The sequence below is a fragment of the Pleurodeles waltl genome, chromosome 11, assembly GCF_031143425.1.
Source record: "Pleurodeles waltl isolate 20211129_DDA chromosome 11, aPleWal1.hap1.20221129, whole genome shotgun sequence".
Classification (NCBI taxonomy): domain Eukaryota; kingdom Metazoa; phylum Chordata; class Amphibia; order Caudata; family Salamandridae; genus Pleurodeles; species Pleurodeles waltl.
Window position 1 is genome coordinate 988,729,936 of NC_090450.1, and position 12,368 is coordinate 988,742,303.

Below are 12,368 nucleotides of genomic sequence, written 5' to 3' on the forward strand. Positions count from 1 at the left end.
GGGGGTTTCGCCTTGGTTCTCCCCCTTTGAGCAATTAGACGCGTCTTCCTGCCCCTGGGCACAGAACGTCTGTACTGTATGCACAGTAGGGAGGGGTTACTCTGTTATCCGGTGTACTGTTCTCGGTGCCCCCCCCCTTCGCCCCCACCTTAACACACACCCCTCCATCGCGCTTCCTGGACATCAAATCACCCTTTCCCCTCTGCCAGGACCCCCTCCGCCTTTCATCTGAGCAGCAGGCACTGCGTGGGCTCGGGTAGGAGGGGTAGGGGAGCGGGGGGGGGGGGGGGGGGTTGATGATGTGGGGGGCTGGCCCAGCCCACATCCCGAAGGGGCATGTCCTGCCCTCTCCTGAAGCTTATTTATGGCAGAGCCCCCGGCCTGCGCTCATAGACCCAGAGCTCTTCAGAACCTGCGGAGCGGAGCTCAGAGGAGCCTTGAAGCTGGCAGAGGAGCTCAGAGGCGCTCTGAGGCGGACAGAGGAGCTCAGAGGCGCTCTGAGGCGGACAGAAAAGCTCAGAGGAGCCCAAGAAAGGCACTGAGGAGGGACCTTTTCCTAAGCTCGTAGCTTTTTCCTTAATTGAAAAAGTCACTTGGAAGCTACAGGGCGCTGACTGGTCTGAGTGACCAGCTGCACTGGCCAAAGAGGAGATCTGCGGCATCCGTGCCCAGGGTGCCCACTGCATCGCTGCCAAAGCAAGACGCTTCATCACTGCCTGGTGAAGGCATTAAACCTGTGCCAAGGGTACCCACCGCATTCCTGCAAGGTGAGGACACTGCACCCGTGCCCAGGGTGCCCACATCATCCCCGCCAGGTGAGGACCTCCCGCCCCTTCCAAGGGTGCCCACAGCATCCCTGCCAGGTGAGGACCTCCCGCCCCTGCCAAGGGTACCCACAACATCCCTGCCAAGTGAGGGCATTGCATCCGTGCCCAGATACCCGCCGCATCGCTGCCTTGTGAGGACGTTTCATCCGTGCCAAGGGTGCCCACAGCGTCGCTGCCAGGTGAGGACATTCCGCCCCCGCCAAGGGACTCGTATCACTGCCAAAGGAAGGCACAGGGACCTCTAACCCCCTCCCCAGACCAACCTTCTGCTGCAGCCAGGTCGCGCGCTGCTTCACAGCGCCTAGAAGCCCGCGCGCCCCTGACCTTGGACAGTCCACAGCCGGCGGAGATGTCCACGGCGGCGCTGGAGATCCTGGGCCTGGGCCTCGCCGTCCTAGGGTGGGTAGGAGTCATCCTCTCCTGCGCCATGCCCATGTGGCAGGTGTCCGCCTTCATCGAGAACAACATCGTGGTGGCCCAGATCACCTGGGAGGGCCTGTGGATGAACTGCGTGGTGCAGAGCACGGGCCAGATGCAATGCAAGGTGTACGACTCCATCCTGGCCCTGCCGCCAGAGCTGCAGGCCGGCCGGGCCCTCACCATCGTGGCCGCCATCTTGGGCCTGGTGGCCATGCTCATCACCATCCTGGGGGCCCAGTGCACCACCTGCCTGCAGCCGGGGCTGGTGAAGAGCCGGGTGGTGGGCGTTGGAGGGGCCATCTACCTCCTCTGCGGCCTCATGGTCATCATCCCCCTCTGCTGGATCGCCCACCTGGTCATCACGGACTTCTACGACCCCAACGTGCCACCCTCCAGGAAGCGGGAGATGGGCTCTGCCCTCTACATTGGGTGGGCGGCCACAGCCCTGCTCCTGCTGGGGGGCTCCCTTCTGCTCTGCTCCTGCTGCAGCAACAAGGGGGAGGAGAACGCCTTCCCCATGAAGTACACCGTCCCGCGCAAGCCCACCTCCAACGGGGAGTACGACAAAAAGAACTATGTCTGAGCACCTTCCATCTTGGTGCCCAGGCTGAAGGACCAGGAAGGGCGCTGGAGCTCCCAGCCAGTGGGCGCTAAGGCCAATGCAAGGACAGTGGGGTCTAACCTTGGACCTGTAGGCGTGCACTTGAGATGATCAAACATCTCCTTCAAAGATGGGTAGAGGACCAAGGCACATGACATGTCCACTTCTAGCATGACCTCTAGCTGGACATGATCTTGAGGTGACCAGACATCTTCTTCTAGGAGGGGGAGAGGACCAAGGCCACATGGCATGTCCACTTTTAGCATGGCCTCTAGCTGACATGAACTTGGGGTGCCTAGACACCTTCTTCAAGGAGGGGCAGAGGACCAAGGCACCCTAACTTGACATGTCCAGAACTGCCATTGACCTCTAGCAAGACATGATCTTGGGGTGCCTCAGCATCTTCAGGGAGGGGTGAAGAACCACATGACATGTTCTTAACATGCATGACCTCTAGCTAGACATGAACCTGGGGTGCCTAGACATCTTCAAGGCAGGAGAGAGAAACACGGCCACATGACGTGTCCAGAAGTAGCATGACCTCTACCAAGACATCATCTCGGGCGTGCGCACGCATCTTCTTCAAGGAGGGGTAAAGAACCACACGGCATGTCCTTAACTTGCATGAACTTTAGCTAGACATGAGCATGGGGTGTCTAGGCTCCTTCTACCAAAAGGAGCAGGCCAGATGACGTACACTCACGGTGTGACCTTAATCTGGACACGAACGTTGGGTGATTTGACACCTTCTGCCAGAGGGACGGCGGACCACACACAGATAACATGTTCTCAACTGACATGACCTTTAACTGGACATGGGCTTGTGGTACCTAGTGTGGTCCCTTGAAGGGAAATCAGCCGTGAGACCCTCATGGTGGATTTGCCGTGCTTTATGAATCCTGATTGATTGAGGGCACCCCATCTTTGGTCATCCAATGTCTGCCCGGCTACTCCTCAAGGTTAGAGCCCTTGCACGCGCAGATCAGCTGTGGTGAACATCATTAACAGAATTGCGAACCATGAACACAAATACATTTTGAGTACGTAGACAGAACGCTTTGCGAAGGGCGCAAGTCAGTTCCTACCAACCTCAATTGTACATAATATACTCATTTGTACCTCTCACAGCCCTGCACGAACCGTGCTTATCTCTACCAACAAGCATTATTTGTGTACATAAATGAACTGTGTACAGAAGTTTCAATAACTGAACATTGTAGATATATGTCAACAAATACAGATTGTATCCAACAACGAGCAATAGTTAAAGGTGATTGATGACTGTGAACATGCAATGCTCATGTCTACCAAGGATCGAATATTCTCCAAATCTGCTAGCAATTGCCCACCATTTAGGTCCGTCAACCAGCCTCATTCAGCTCTCTGAACGAATCAACGTCATGCTAATCTGCCAGTTAGAGCTGCCCATATCTTTCCATTACCAAACACTGACCATATCTATCAATGAACACCAGATAGCTTATCAATGGAAATCTGTCCTCTACCCGCGTCGATGACGTACAATGACGTAAGAGATATTCTCAGAAACCACAAAAAGCTGCCCTCGATCAGTTTCCCTGGCATTTCTTTTCTTAACTGAACTGATTATGGTTTGAAAGAGATGCCATTCTGCACCCTTTGTGAGTTTTATTTTTTATTTTTAACCCTCTTCCCAATGAATAAGCTAATATTGAAGGAAATATATACAGCAAATACAAAGAATTGGTCCCAACAACCCCTGGCATCACCCACCCACCATCTCCCTTAGACCAGAAGCCACACCCACCCCCCCAAACCACCCTTCCACCCCCTCCCCGGTAGAGTGTTTAGTAGAATCTTTTTATGTAACCGCTTTTTGATTTTTTACTAACCATATCTGTTTTGATAATAAACTGTGTCAAGTTTGTTTTGTCTAAACTTTCTACTCAGAAGGTTTCCAGCATGTGTGCAAAGCTGGTAGGTTAACTCAGTGGGCTGGTGCGCCTGCCTGACAGTCATTAGCTCGAGAGGCCAATCTGCTGTAATGAGAATAAAACACATACTTTTAGGTTGGCTGTTAGTAAGGTCTGTTACGTTTGGTGTTTAGAGGAGAAGCTCTGTGTGTGTATTTTCTCAATGCTGGGTATTTCAGAAAGCTCCTTTTAAAATGTAACAAAGTGCCACGATTGCAGTACTGACAACATAACCTCATTACCTGCTGTTCTCTGTATTTTCTGAAATGAAACGTGGAGAAGTTCTTTTAATTTCGTAGACACGCAGGTGAAATGTGTGTCACCTGCCAGTCACGGGTTCCAACCCAAAGTGGGTACCGCGGCGCTTTATTCTCGCTCCATATCCGCCAAAGGGTGCCCTTCGATGTTGTATGCCCTGGGCTGTTGCCTGTGATCAGGACACAACCCTCCGTATCTCATTACCTCACTTCCCTTATTCGCCAAAACAGAGTGCCTAGAAGCAACGGGGTCTTTAATATTAAGCGCTGTGTTAAATAACCAATATTTATGCATGTTTTTCATTCAACGATTTTGGACAAATTCAACAGGCAAACGTTTTGAAAACTACACTTTCGCGTCACTTATGTGCGACAAAATATTCAGATTTAATTCGGGGAAGCGCGGCAGGAGCTCTCTGGAGACATTGTCGAGCGGCTCCTTTCGATGTGCCCAAGATCACACATTTAATGGAAGAATAGGGAGTGTCCTAGTGCAAAGCGATGCCTGGGCTGTTATACAGACCCCCCCCCCCTTTCTCCACCCGAATACTCTGGCCTTAGATACCACACTCTCAGGCCCTGCCCGATGCATGTCGAGTTACCACCTGCTTACTTCCCCGCTGTGTATGTGATACGTGTAATATGTGTTATATGTACTGTCCTGTCACTATTTGAGGTGAACGATGACGGTTACGGGGTGCAGAAGCAAGGTCACCCAACTTAACCTTATAACCTGTAAATGTATTACAAATGTACACATTTTGCAAGAAATCGACCAAAGTTTTCTGCAATGTAAGTTTAATAAAAGTGTTTTTTTGATACTAAAGAACGTGGTGTGTTTGTGTCCGTCGCCGTGGGGTGGTGGAAGCAGGAGCGTGGGGAGGACGGAGGTGGGGTCTGGGGCTTTTTAAACGTGTGGGACACCATAGTCCCCCCCTCCTGCAGCAGCGACCCCAGGGCACAGAACCAGGTCACGTGCTCCGGAGCAGTAAAGGAACCTGAGAACCGAATAGCAACATAAAAAGCCCTATGGGACCCCGAACAACAGTGAACAGCGCCGTGTGACCCTGAGCACAGGGCAGCAACAGCACAGGACCCATGAGCATAGACCAGCAGCATAGGACCCTGAGCACAGACCAGCAGCACAGGACCCCTGAGCACAGACCAGCAGCACGGGACCCTGCACACAGGCAGCAACACAGGACCATGAGCACAGACCAGCAGGTAAGGAGCCTGAGTACATACCAGCAGCATAGGGCCCTGAGCACAGGCCAGCAGCACAGGACCCCTGAGCACAGACCAGCAGCATAGGTTCCTGAGCACAGACCAGCAGCATAGGACCCTGAGTACAGGCCAGCAGCACAGGAACCCTGAGCACAGACCAGCAGCATAGGAACCCTGAGCACACAGACCAGCAGCACGGGACCCTGAGCACAGGCAGCAACACAGGATCCTGAGCACAGGCCAGCAGCATGGGACCCCTAGCACAGACCAGCAGGTCAGGAACCTGAGTGCATACCAGCAGCATAGGACCCTGAGCACAGACCAGCAGCATAGGACCCCAAGACCAGACCAGCAACATAGGATCCTGAGCACAGGGCAGCAGCATAGAACCCTGGACCAGACCAGAGCCAGACCATAGCACCTTATGGCCAGAACAGCGCCGTAGGAACCAGAGCCTAGAACAGCACCGTAGAATCTAGAGCCTAGAACAGCACTGTAGCACAATAAATTCATAACAGCACAATAGAACCCATAGACTAGAACAGCACAGGAGGTCCCAAAGACCTGAGCCACGCCATACCACCTTAAGTCCAGAACAACACCGTAGCATCTAGAGCCTAGAACAGCACTGTCATACCTTAAATTCATAACAGCACCATAGAACCTATAGACTAGAACAGCACCGAAGGACCCAAAGACCAGAGCTGCACCATAGCACCTTAAGTCCAGAACAACATCGTAGACACAGCCTAGAACAGAACCATATAATCAAGAGTCTAGAACAGCACCGTAGCATCATAAATTCATAACAGCACCATAGAACCAATAGACTAGTACAGCACCGGAGGTCCAAAGACCAGTGCTGCACCATACCACCTTAAGTCCAGAACAACACTGTCAAATCTAGAGTCTAGAACAGCACCGTAGCACCTTACATTCATAAGAACACCATAGAACCCATAGACTAGAACAGTACCCAAGGACCCAAAGACCATAACTGCTCTATAGTACCTTAAGTCCAGAACAGCACTGTAGGGGCCCGAGCCTAGAACAGCACCACAGAATCTAGAGCCTAGAACAGCACCGTAGCACCTTAAATACATAACAGCACCACAGAACCCATAGACTAGAACAGCACCAGAGGTCCCAAAGACCAGAGCCGCACCTTAGCATCTTAAGTCCAGAACAACACTGTAGAATCTAGAGCCTAGAACAGCACCGTAGCTCCATAAATTCATAAAAGCACCATAGAACCCCTAGACTAGAACAGCACCGGAGGTCCCAAAGACCAGAGCTGCACCATACCGCCTTAAGTCCAGAACAACACTGTCAAATCTAGAACCTAGAACAGCACAGTAGCACCTTAAATTCATAAGAACACCATAGAACCCATAGACTAGAACAGCACCCAAGGACCCAAAGACCATAGCTGCACTATAGTACCTTAAGTCTAGAACAGCACCGTAGGGGCCAGAGCCTTGAACAGCAACACAGAATCTGGAGCCTAGAACAGCACCGTAGCACCTTAAATTCATAACAGCACCACAGAACCCATAGACTAGAACAGCACCAGAGGTCCCAAGGACCAGAGCCGCACCGTAGCACCTTAAGTCCAGAACAACACTGTAGAATCTAGAGCCTAGAACAGCACCGTAGCTCCTTAAATTCATAACAGCACCATAGAACCCCTAGACTAGAACAGCACCGGAGGTCCCAAAGACCAGAGCCGTGCCATACCACCTTAAGTCCAGAACAACACTGTCAAATCTAGAGCCTAGAACAGCACTGTCGTACCTTAAATTCATAACAGCACCATAGAACCCATAGACTAGAACAGCACCGAAGGACCCAAAGACCAGAGCTGCGCCATAGCACCTTAAGTCCAGAACAACATCGTAGCCACAGCCTAGAACAGCACCGTAGAATCTAGAGCAGCACCATAGCACCTTAAATTCATAACAGCACCTCAGAACCCATAGGCTAGAATAGCACCAGACGTCCAAAAGGCCAAAGCTGCACTATAGCACCTTAAGTCTAGAACAACACCGTAGAATCTAGAGTCTAGAACAGCACCGTAGTACCTTAAATTTATAACAGCACCATAGAACCTATAGACTAGAACAGCACTGGAGGACCAAAAGACCAGAGCTGCACCATGGCACCTTTAGTCCGAACAACACCATAGAATCTAGAGCCTAAAACAGCACTGTAAATACCTTCAATTCATAACAGCACTGAGGAACCCAGAGACTAGAACAGCACCAGAGGACCAAATACCAGAAGCGCGCAATAGTACCTTATGTCCAAAACAGCACTGTAGGAGCCAGAGCCTAGAACACCACCATAGAATGCAGGGCCTAGAACAACATCATAGGGCCCAGGGCATATAACAGCACCATAGGGCCCAGAGCCTAGGACAGGACCATAGGGCCCAGAGCCTAGAACAGCACCATAGGATCTAGAGCATAGAACAGAACCATATCATGCAGAGCCTAGAACATCATCATAGGAGCCAGTGCCTAGAACAGAACCAGAGGACTCAAACACCAGAACCGCAATATAGCACCTTAGTCCAGAACAGCACTGTAGGGCCCAGATCCTAGAACAGTACCATAGCACCAGGACGTAGAACAGCACCAGAGGACCACAAAACTAGAAGTGCACAATAGCACCTTAAGTCCAAAACAGCACCATAGAATCCAGAACCTAGAAAAACGCTGTTGATTCTAGAGCCTAGAACAGCACCGAAGAATATTAAATTCATAACAGCACCGTAGAATTCATAGACTAGGACAGCACCAGAGGACCTTGAGCCTAGAACATCACCGTATGACTCAGAGCCTAGCACAGCACCATAGGACCCAGAGCCTAGAACAGCACTAGAGGTACCAGAGCCTAGAATAGCACCAGAGAAACCACAGCCTAGAACAGCACCATAGGACCGCAAGTCTAGAACAGCACAAGAGGACCCAGAGCCTAGAACAGAACCAGAGGACCCAGATACCTAGAAAAGAACCAGAGGACCCAGAACAGAACCAGAGACTTCAGAGGCTAAAATAGCACCCTAGGGTGAGAGTCTAGAACAGCACCGGAGGGGTGAGACCTTAGAACAGCATCAGAGGACCCTGAGCCTAGACCAGCACCACATGACCCAGAAACTAGAACAGCACCAGGGGGCACAGAGCATAGAACAGCACCAGAGGACCCAGAGCCTAGAACAGCACCAAAGGACACAAAGCCTAGAACAGTACCAGAGAACCAATAGCCTAGAACAGCACTAGAGGACCCACAGTCTAGAACAGCACTGTAGAACGCAAAGTCTAGAACAGCACCCGGCTAGAAAGCACCAGAGTACCCAGAGCCTAGAACAGCAGCACAGTACCAGCAGCCTAGAACAGCATCGTAGGACAGAGAGCCTAGACAGTACCATTAGACCGAGAGCCTAGAACAGCACCAGAGTACCCAGAGCCTAGAACACCACCTGTGTACCCAGAGCCTAGAACAGCACCAGAGGACCCAGAACAGCACCGGAGGGTCCAGAACCTGGAACAGCACCAGAGGGTCCAGAACTTGGAACAGCACCAGAGGGCCCAGAACCTAGAACAACACCAGGGAACACAGACCCTAAAACGGCACTAGAGTGCCCAGAGCCTAGAAGAGCATCAGAGGACCCAGAGCCTAGAATAGCAGGTGTGAACTCAAAGATCAGAAGAGCAACAAGACCAGTTTATACAGGACAGCATCAAAGGCCCCTCAAACCATCACTATACCAGAGCACCCCACCCCTTCCTAGCCCCAGACAAAGGTCTATCTGTGCACCCAAGCCATTCACTGAAAAGCAATACCAGGAGTTGGGTGGAACTCTGGCACGTTTCAGGGTCTCAGAATCCACATGACACTTAAGGACATACATGGGGGAGTGATTGAAGGATGACCCAGTCCATGCAGCCTGCTCCCTGCCCAGCCACTCCAAACTTCCAAGAAAAGAGTGAAACAATGTTCTTTGCAAAATCCATTCCCTTGCCAGAATAGGATGGACACATTTTGTCGAGGCAAAGTTGGATGTAGCACTCTGAAATCTTAATAAGAACAATGTCGACATGCATCTCATGATCAGACCCTCACTCACCAGAGACAATTCACATGTAACATGAAGAGGTTACACTCTTTGTATCTGTGCATGTTTAAGGACCTATGTTCTATGTTATTGCCATCAAAGGAGCACAGGTGTGCTGCCTTCCTGCACAGTGCTCTGGCACCCACAGCACCCACTATACATCTTAAATAGGACAGTGAGGACACACATTCTTTGAGCAGACCAGTGGGCACCGAAGACAATGTCTGTGCCAACTCCCTAGACCAGTGGGCACCAAAGACAATGTCTGTGCCAACTTCCTAGACCAGTAGGCACCGAAGACAATGTCTGTGCCAACTCCCTAGACCAGTGGGCACCGAAGACAATATCTGTGCCAACTTCCTAGTCCAGTGGGCACCAAGGACAATGTCTGTGCCAACTTGCTAGACCAGTGGACAACAAAGACAATGTCTGTGCCAACTTCCTACTTTTACCCTCACATGCTAAACGCTGGGTTCTATGGACACGTCATCAAGGGATGACGTGTGTGTTGTGTTCCTGTAGAACGTTCTTGTTAGAAATGGGGTTTTTGGTTGGCAGTCAGGTTACCTCCTGTCCAAGCAAAAGCCCTCACTCTAGTCAGGGTAAGTCACACACTATCCAAGATTATCCTGTGCCCACCCTCTGGTAGCTTGGCACGAGCAGTCAGGCTTAACTTAGAAGGCAATGTGTAAAGTATCTGTGCAATAAATCATACAATACCACCATATAGCACCACAAAAATACACCACACAGTGTTTAGAAAAATATATAATATTTATCAGGATAATTGTAGGTCAAAAAGAATAAAGTTGCAATGGAGAATTGTAGAAATATCACAGGGAAGTGATATAAAGTGTCTTAAGTCTTTAGAATGCAATACAGTGTCTTTCAAGCACAAAGTACCTGGTTTCTGGTGGAAAATCTCCTCAGAGGGCCACAGGAGAAGAGATGCGTGGAAAAAGGGGTGTGTGCGTCGATTTCTCCTCAGCACACACAGACTTGCGTCGTTCTTTTCCACGCGGGGAAGTCGGGCGTCGTTTTCCGGCACGCAGACAGTCTCTTTTTGTGGATCGCGGGGATTACCAGATGTCCCGGGTCTGTGCGTGGATTCTCCTGCTTGTTTTCCGGCTGCGCGTCGTTCTGCGGGGCTGCGCGTCGAAGTTTCGATCTCACGGTAGGCGTCGCGTCGATTTCTCCTTGGAAGTCGGGCGGCGTTGTCCTTGCGAGGCCGTGCGTCGAAAGTTTGGTCTCACGGCAGGCGTCGCGCCGATTTCTCCTTGGAAGTCGGGCGGCGTTGTCCTTGCGAGGCCGTGCGTCAAAGTTTCGCACTCACGGGGGGCGTTGCGTCGATTTCTCCTGGAAAGTCGAGCGGCTTTGTCCTTGCGAGGTTGTGCGTCGAAGTCTCGATCGTCCCGAGGGCGTCGCGTCGATCAGCGTCGGTGTGCGGCGTTTTTCTCGCCGCGAAACAAGCTGTGCGTCGAAATTTTCGGCGCACGGAGCGTCCAAGTGAAAGGAAGAAGTCTTTTTGGTCCTGAGACTTCAAGGAACAGGAGGCAAGCTCTATCCAAGCCCTTGGAGAGCACTTTCACAGCCAGACAAGAGTTCAGCAAGGCAGCAGGGCAACAGCAAGACAGCAGTCCTTTGTAGAAAGCAGACAGGTGAGTCCTTTGAGCAGCCAGGCAGTTCTTCTTGGCAGGATGTAGTTTCTGGTTCCGGTTTCTTCTCCAGCAAGTGTCTGATGAGGTAGGGCAGAGGCCCTGTTTTATACCCAAATGTGCCTTTGAAGTGGGGGAGACTTCAAAGAGTGGCTAAGAAGTGCACCAGGTCCCCTTTCAGTTCAATCCTGTCTGCCAGGATCCCAGTAGGGGGTGTGGCAGTCCTTTGTGTGAGAGCAGGCCCTCCACCCTCCCAGCCCAGGAAGACCCATTCAAAATGCAGATGTATGCAAGTGAGGCTGAGTACCCTGTGTTTGGGGTGTGTCTGAGTGAATGCACAAGGAGCTGTCAACCAAGCCCAGCCAGACGTGGATTGTAAGGCACAGAAAGATTTAAGTGCAAAGAAATGCTCACTTTCTAAAAGTGGCATTTCTAGAATAGTAATATTAAATCCGACTTCACCAGTCAGCAGGACTTTGTACTACCATTCTGGCCATACTAAATATGACCTTCCTGCTCCTTTCAGATCAGCAGCTGCCACTTCAACAGTGTATGAGGGCAGCCCCAATGTTAGCCTATGAAGGAAGCAGGCCCCACAGTAGTGTAAAACGAATTTAGGAGTTTTATACTACCAGGACATATAACTACACAGGTATATGTCCTGCCTTTTATCTACACAGCACCCTGCTCTAGGGGTTACCTAGGGCACACATTAAGGGTGACTTATATGTAGAAAAAGGGGAGTTCTAGGCTTGGCAAGTACTTTTAAATGCCAAGTCGAGGTGGCAGTGAAACTGCACACACAGGCCTTGCAATGGCAGGCCTGACACAAGGAAAAGGGGCTACTTAAGTGGGTGGCACAACCAGTGCTGCAGGCCCACTAGTAGCATTTAATTTACCAGCCCTATGCACATAAAGTGCACCTTACTAGGGACTTATAAGTAAATTAATAGTCCAATCAGGTATGATTCAAGGTTACCATGTTTTAAGGGAGAGGGCATATGCACTTTAGCACTGGTTAGCAGTGGTAAAGTGCGCAGAGTCTAAAAACCAGCAAAAATGAGGTCAGAAAAAGAGAAGGAGGAAGGCAAAAAGTTTGGGGATGACCCTGTCAAAAAGCCAGGTCCAACATGACCCCCTCCCAGCCTAAAGCCAGGGTAGACTAATCAACACTCTGATGGACTTCCCTGCTTAAGGCGATAGAACATGGACAATGGCCCACTACTGCAGGGGCACTCGCCAGTTCTACGCCTTTCCGAACTCAGTGAGGCTTCTTTGTCTATACTCTCTGGGGCCACTGATCTGGCCCATGGGG

General features: G+C 51.0%; 1 protein-coding gene across 1 annotated transcript; it reads left to right on the plus strand.

The window, feature by feature from the left end:
- Nucleotides 1–381: 381 nt before the first annotated feature.
- On the plus strand, nucleotides 382–4,886 carry CLDN5 (claudin 5). The gene has a single exon (XM_069215316.1). The coding sequence runs from the start codon at nucleotides 1,177–1,179 to the stop codon at nucleotides 1,828–1,830; it is 654 nt and encodes a 217-aa protein (XP_069071417.1). The 5' UTR covers nucleotides 382–1,176; the 3' UTR covers nucleotides 1,831–4,886.
- The last annotated feature ends 7,482 nt before the right edge of the window (nucleotides 4,887–12,368 follow it).

Coding starts and splice junctions, on each gene's coding strand:
- CLDN5 (XM_069215316.1), top strand. CDS start 1,177: ATGTCCACGGCGGCGCTGGAGATCCTGGGCCTGGGCCTCGCCGTCCTA.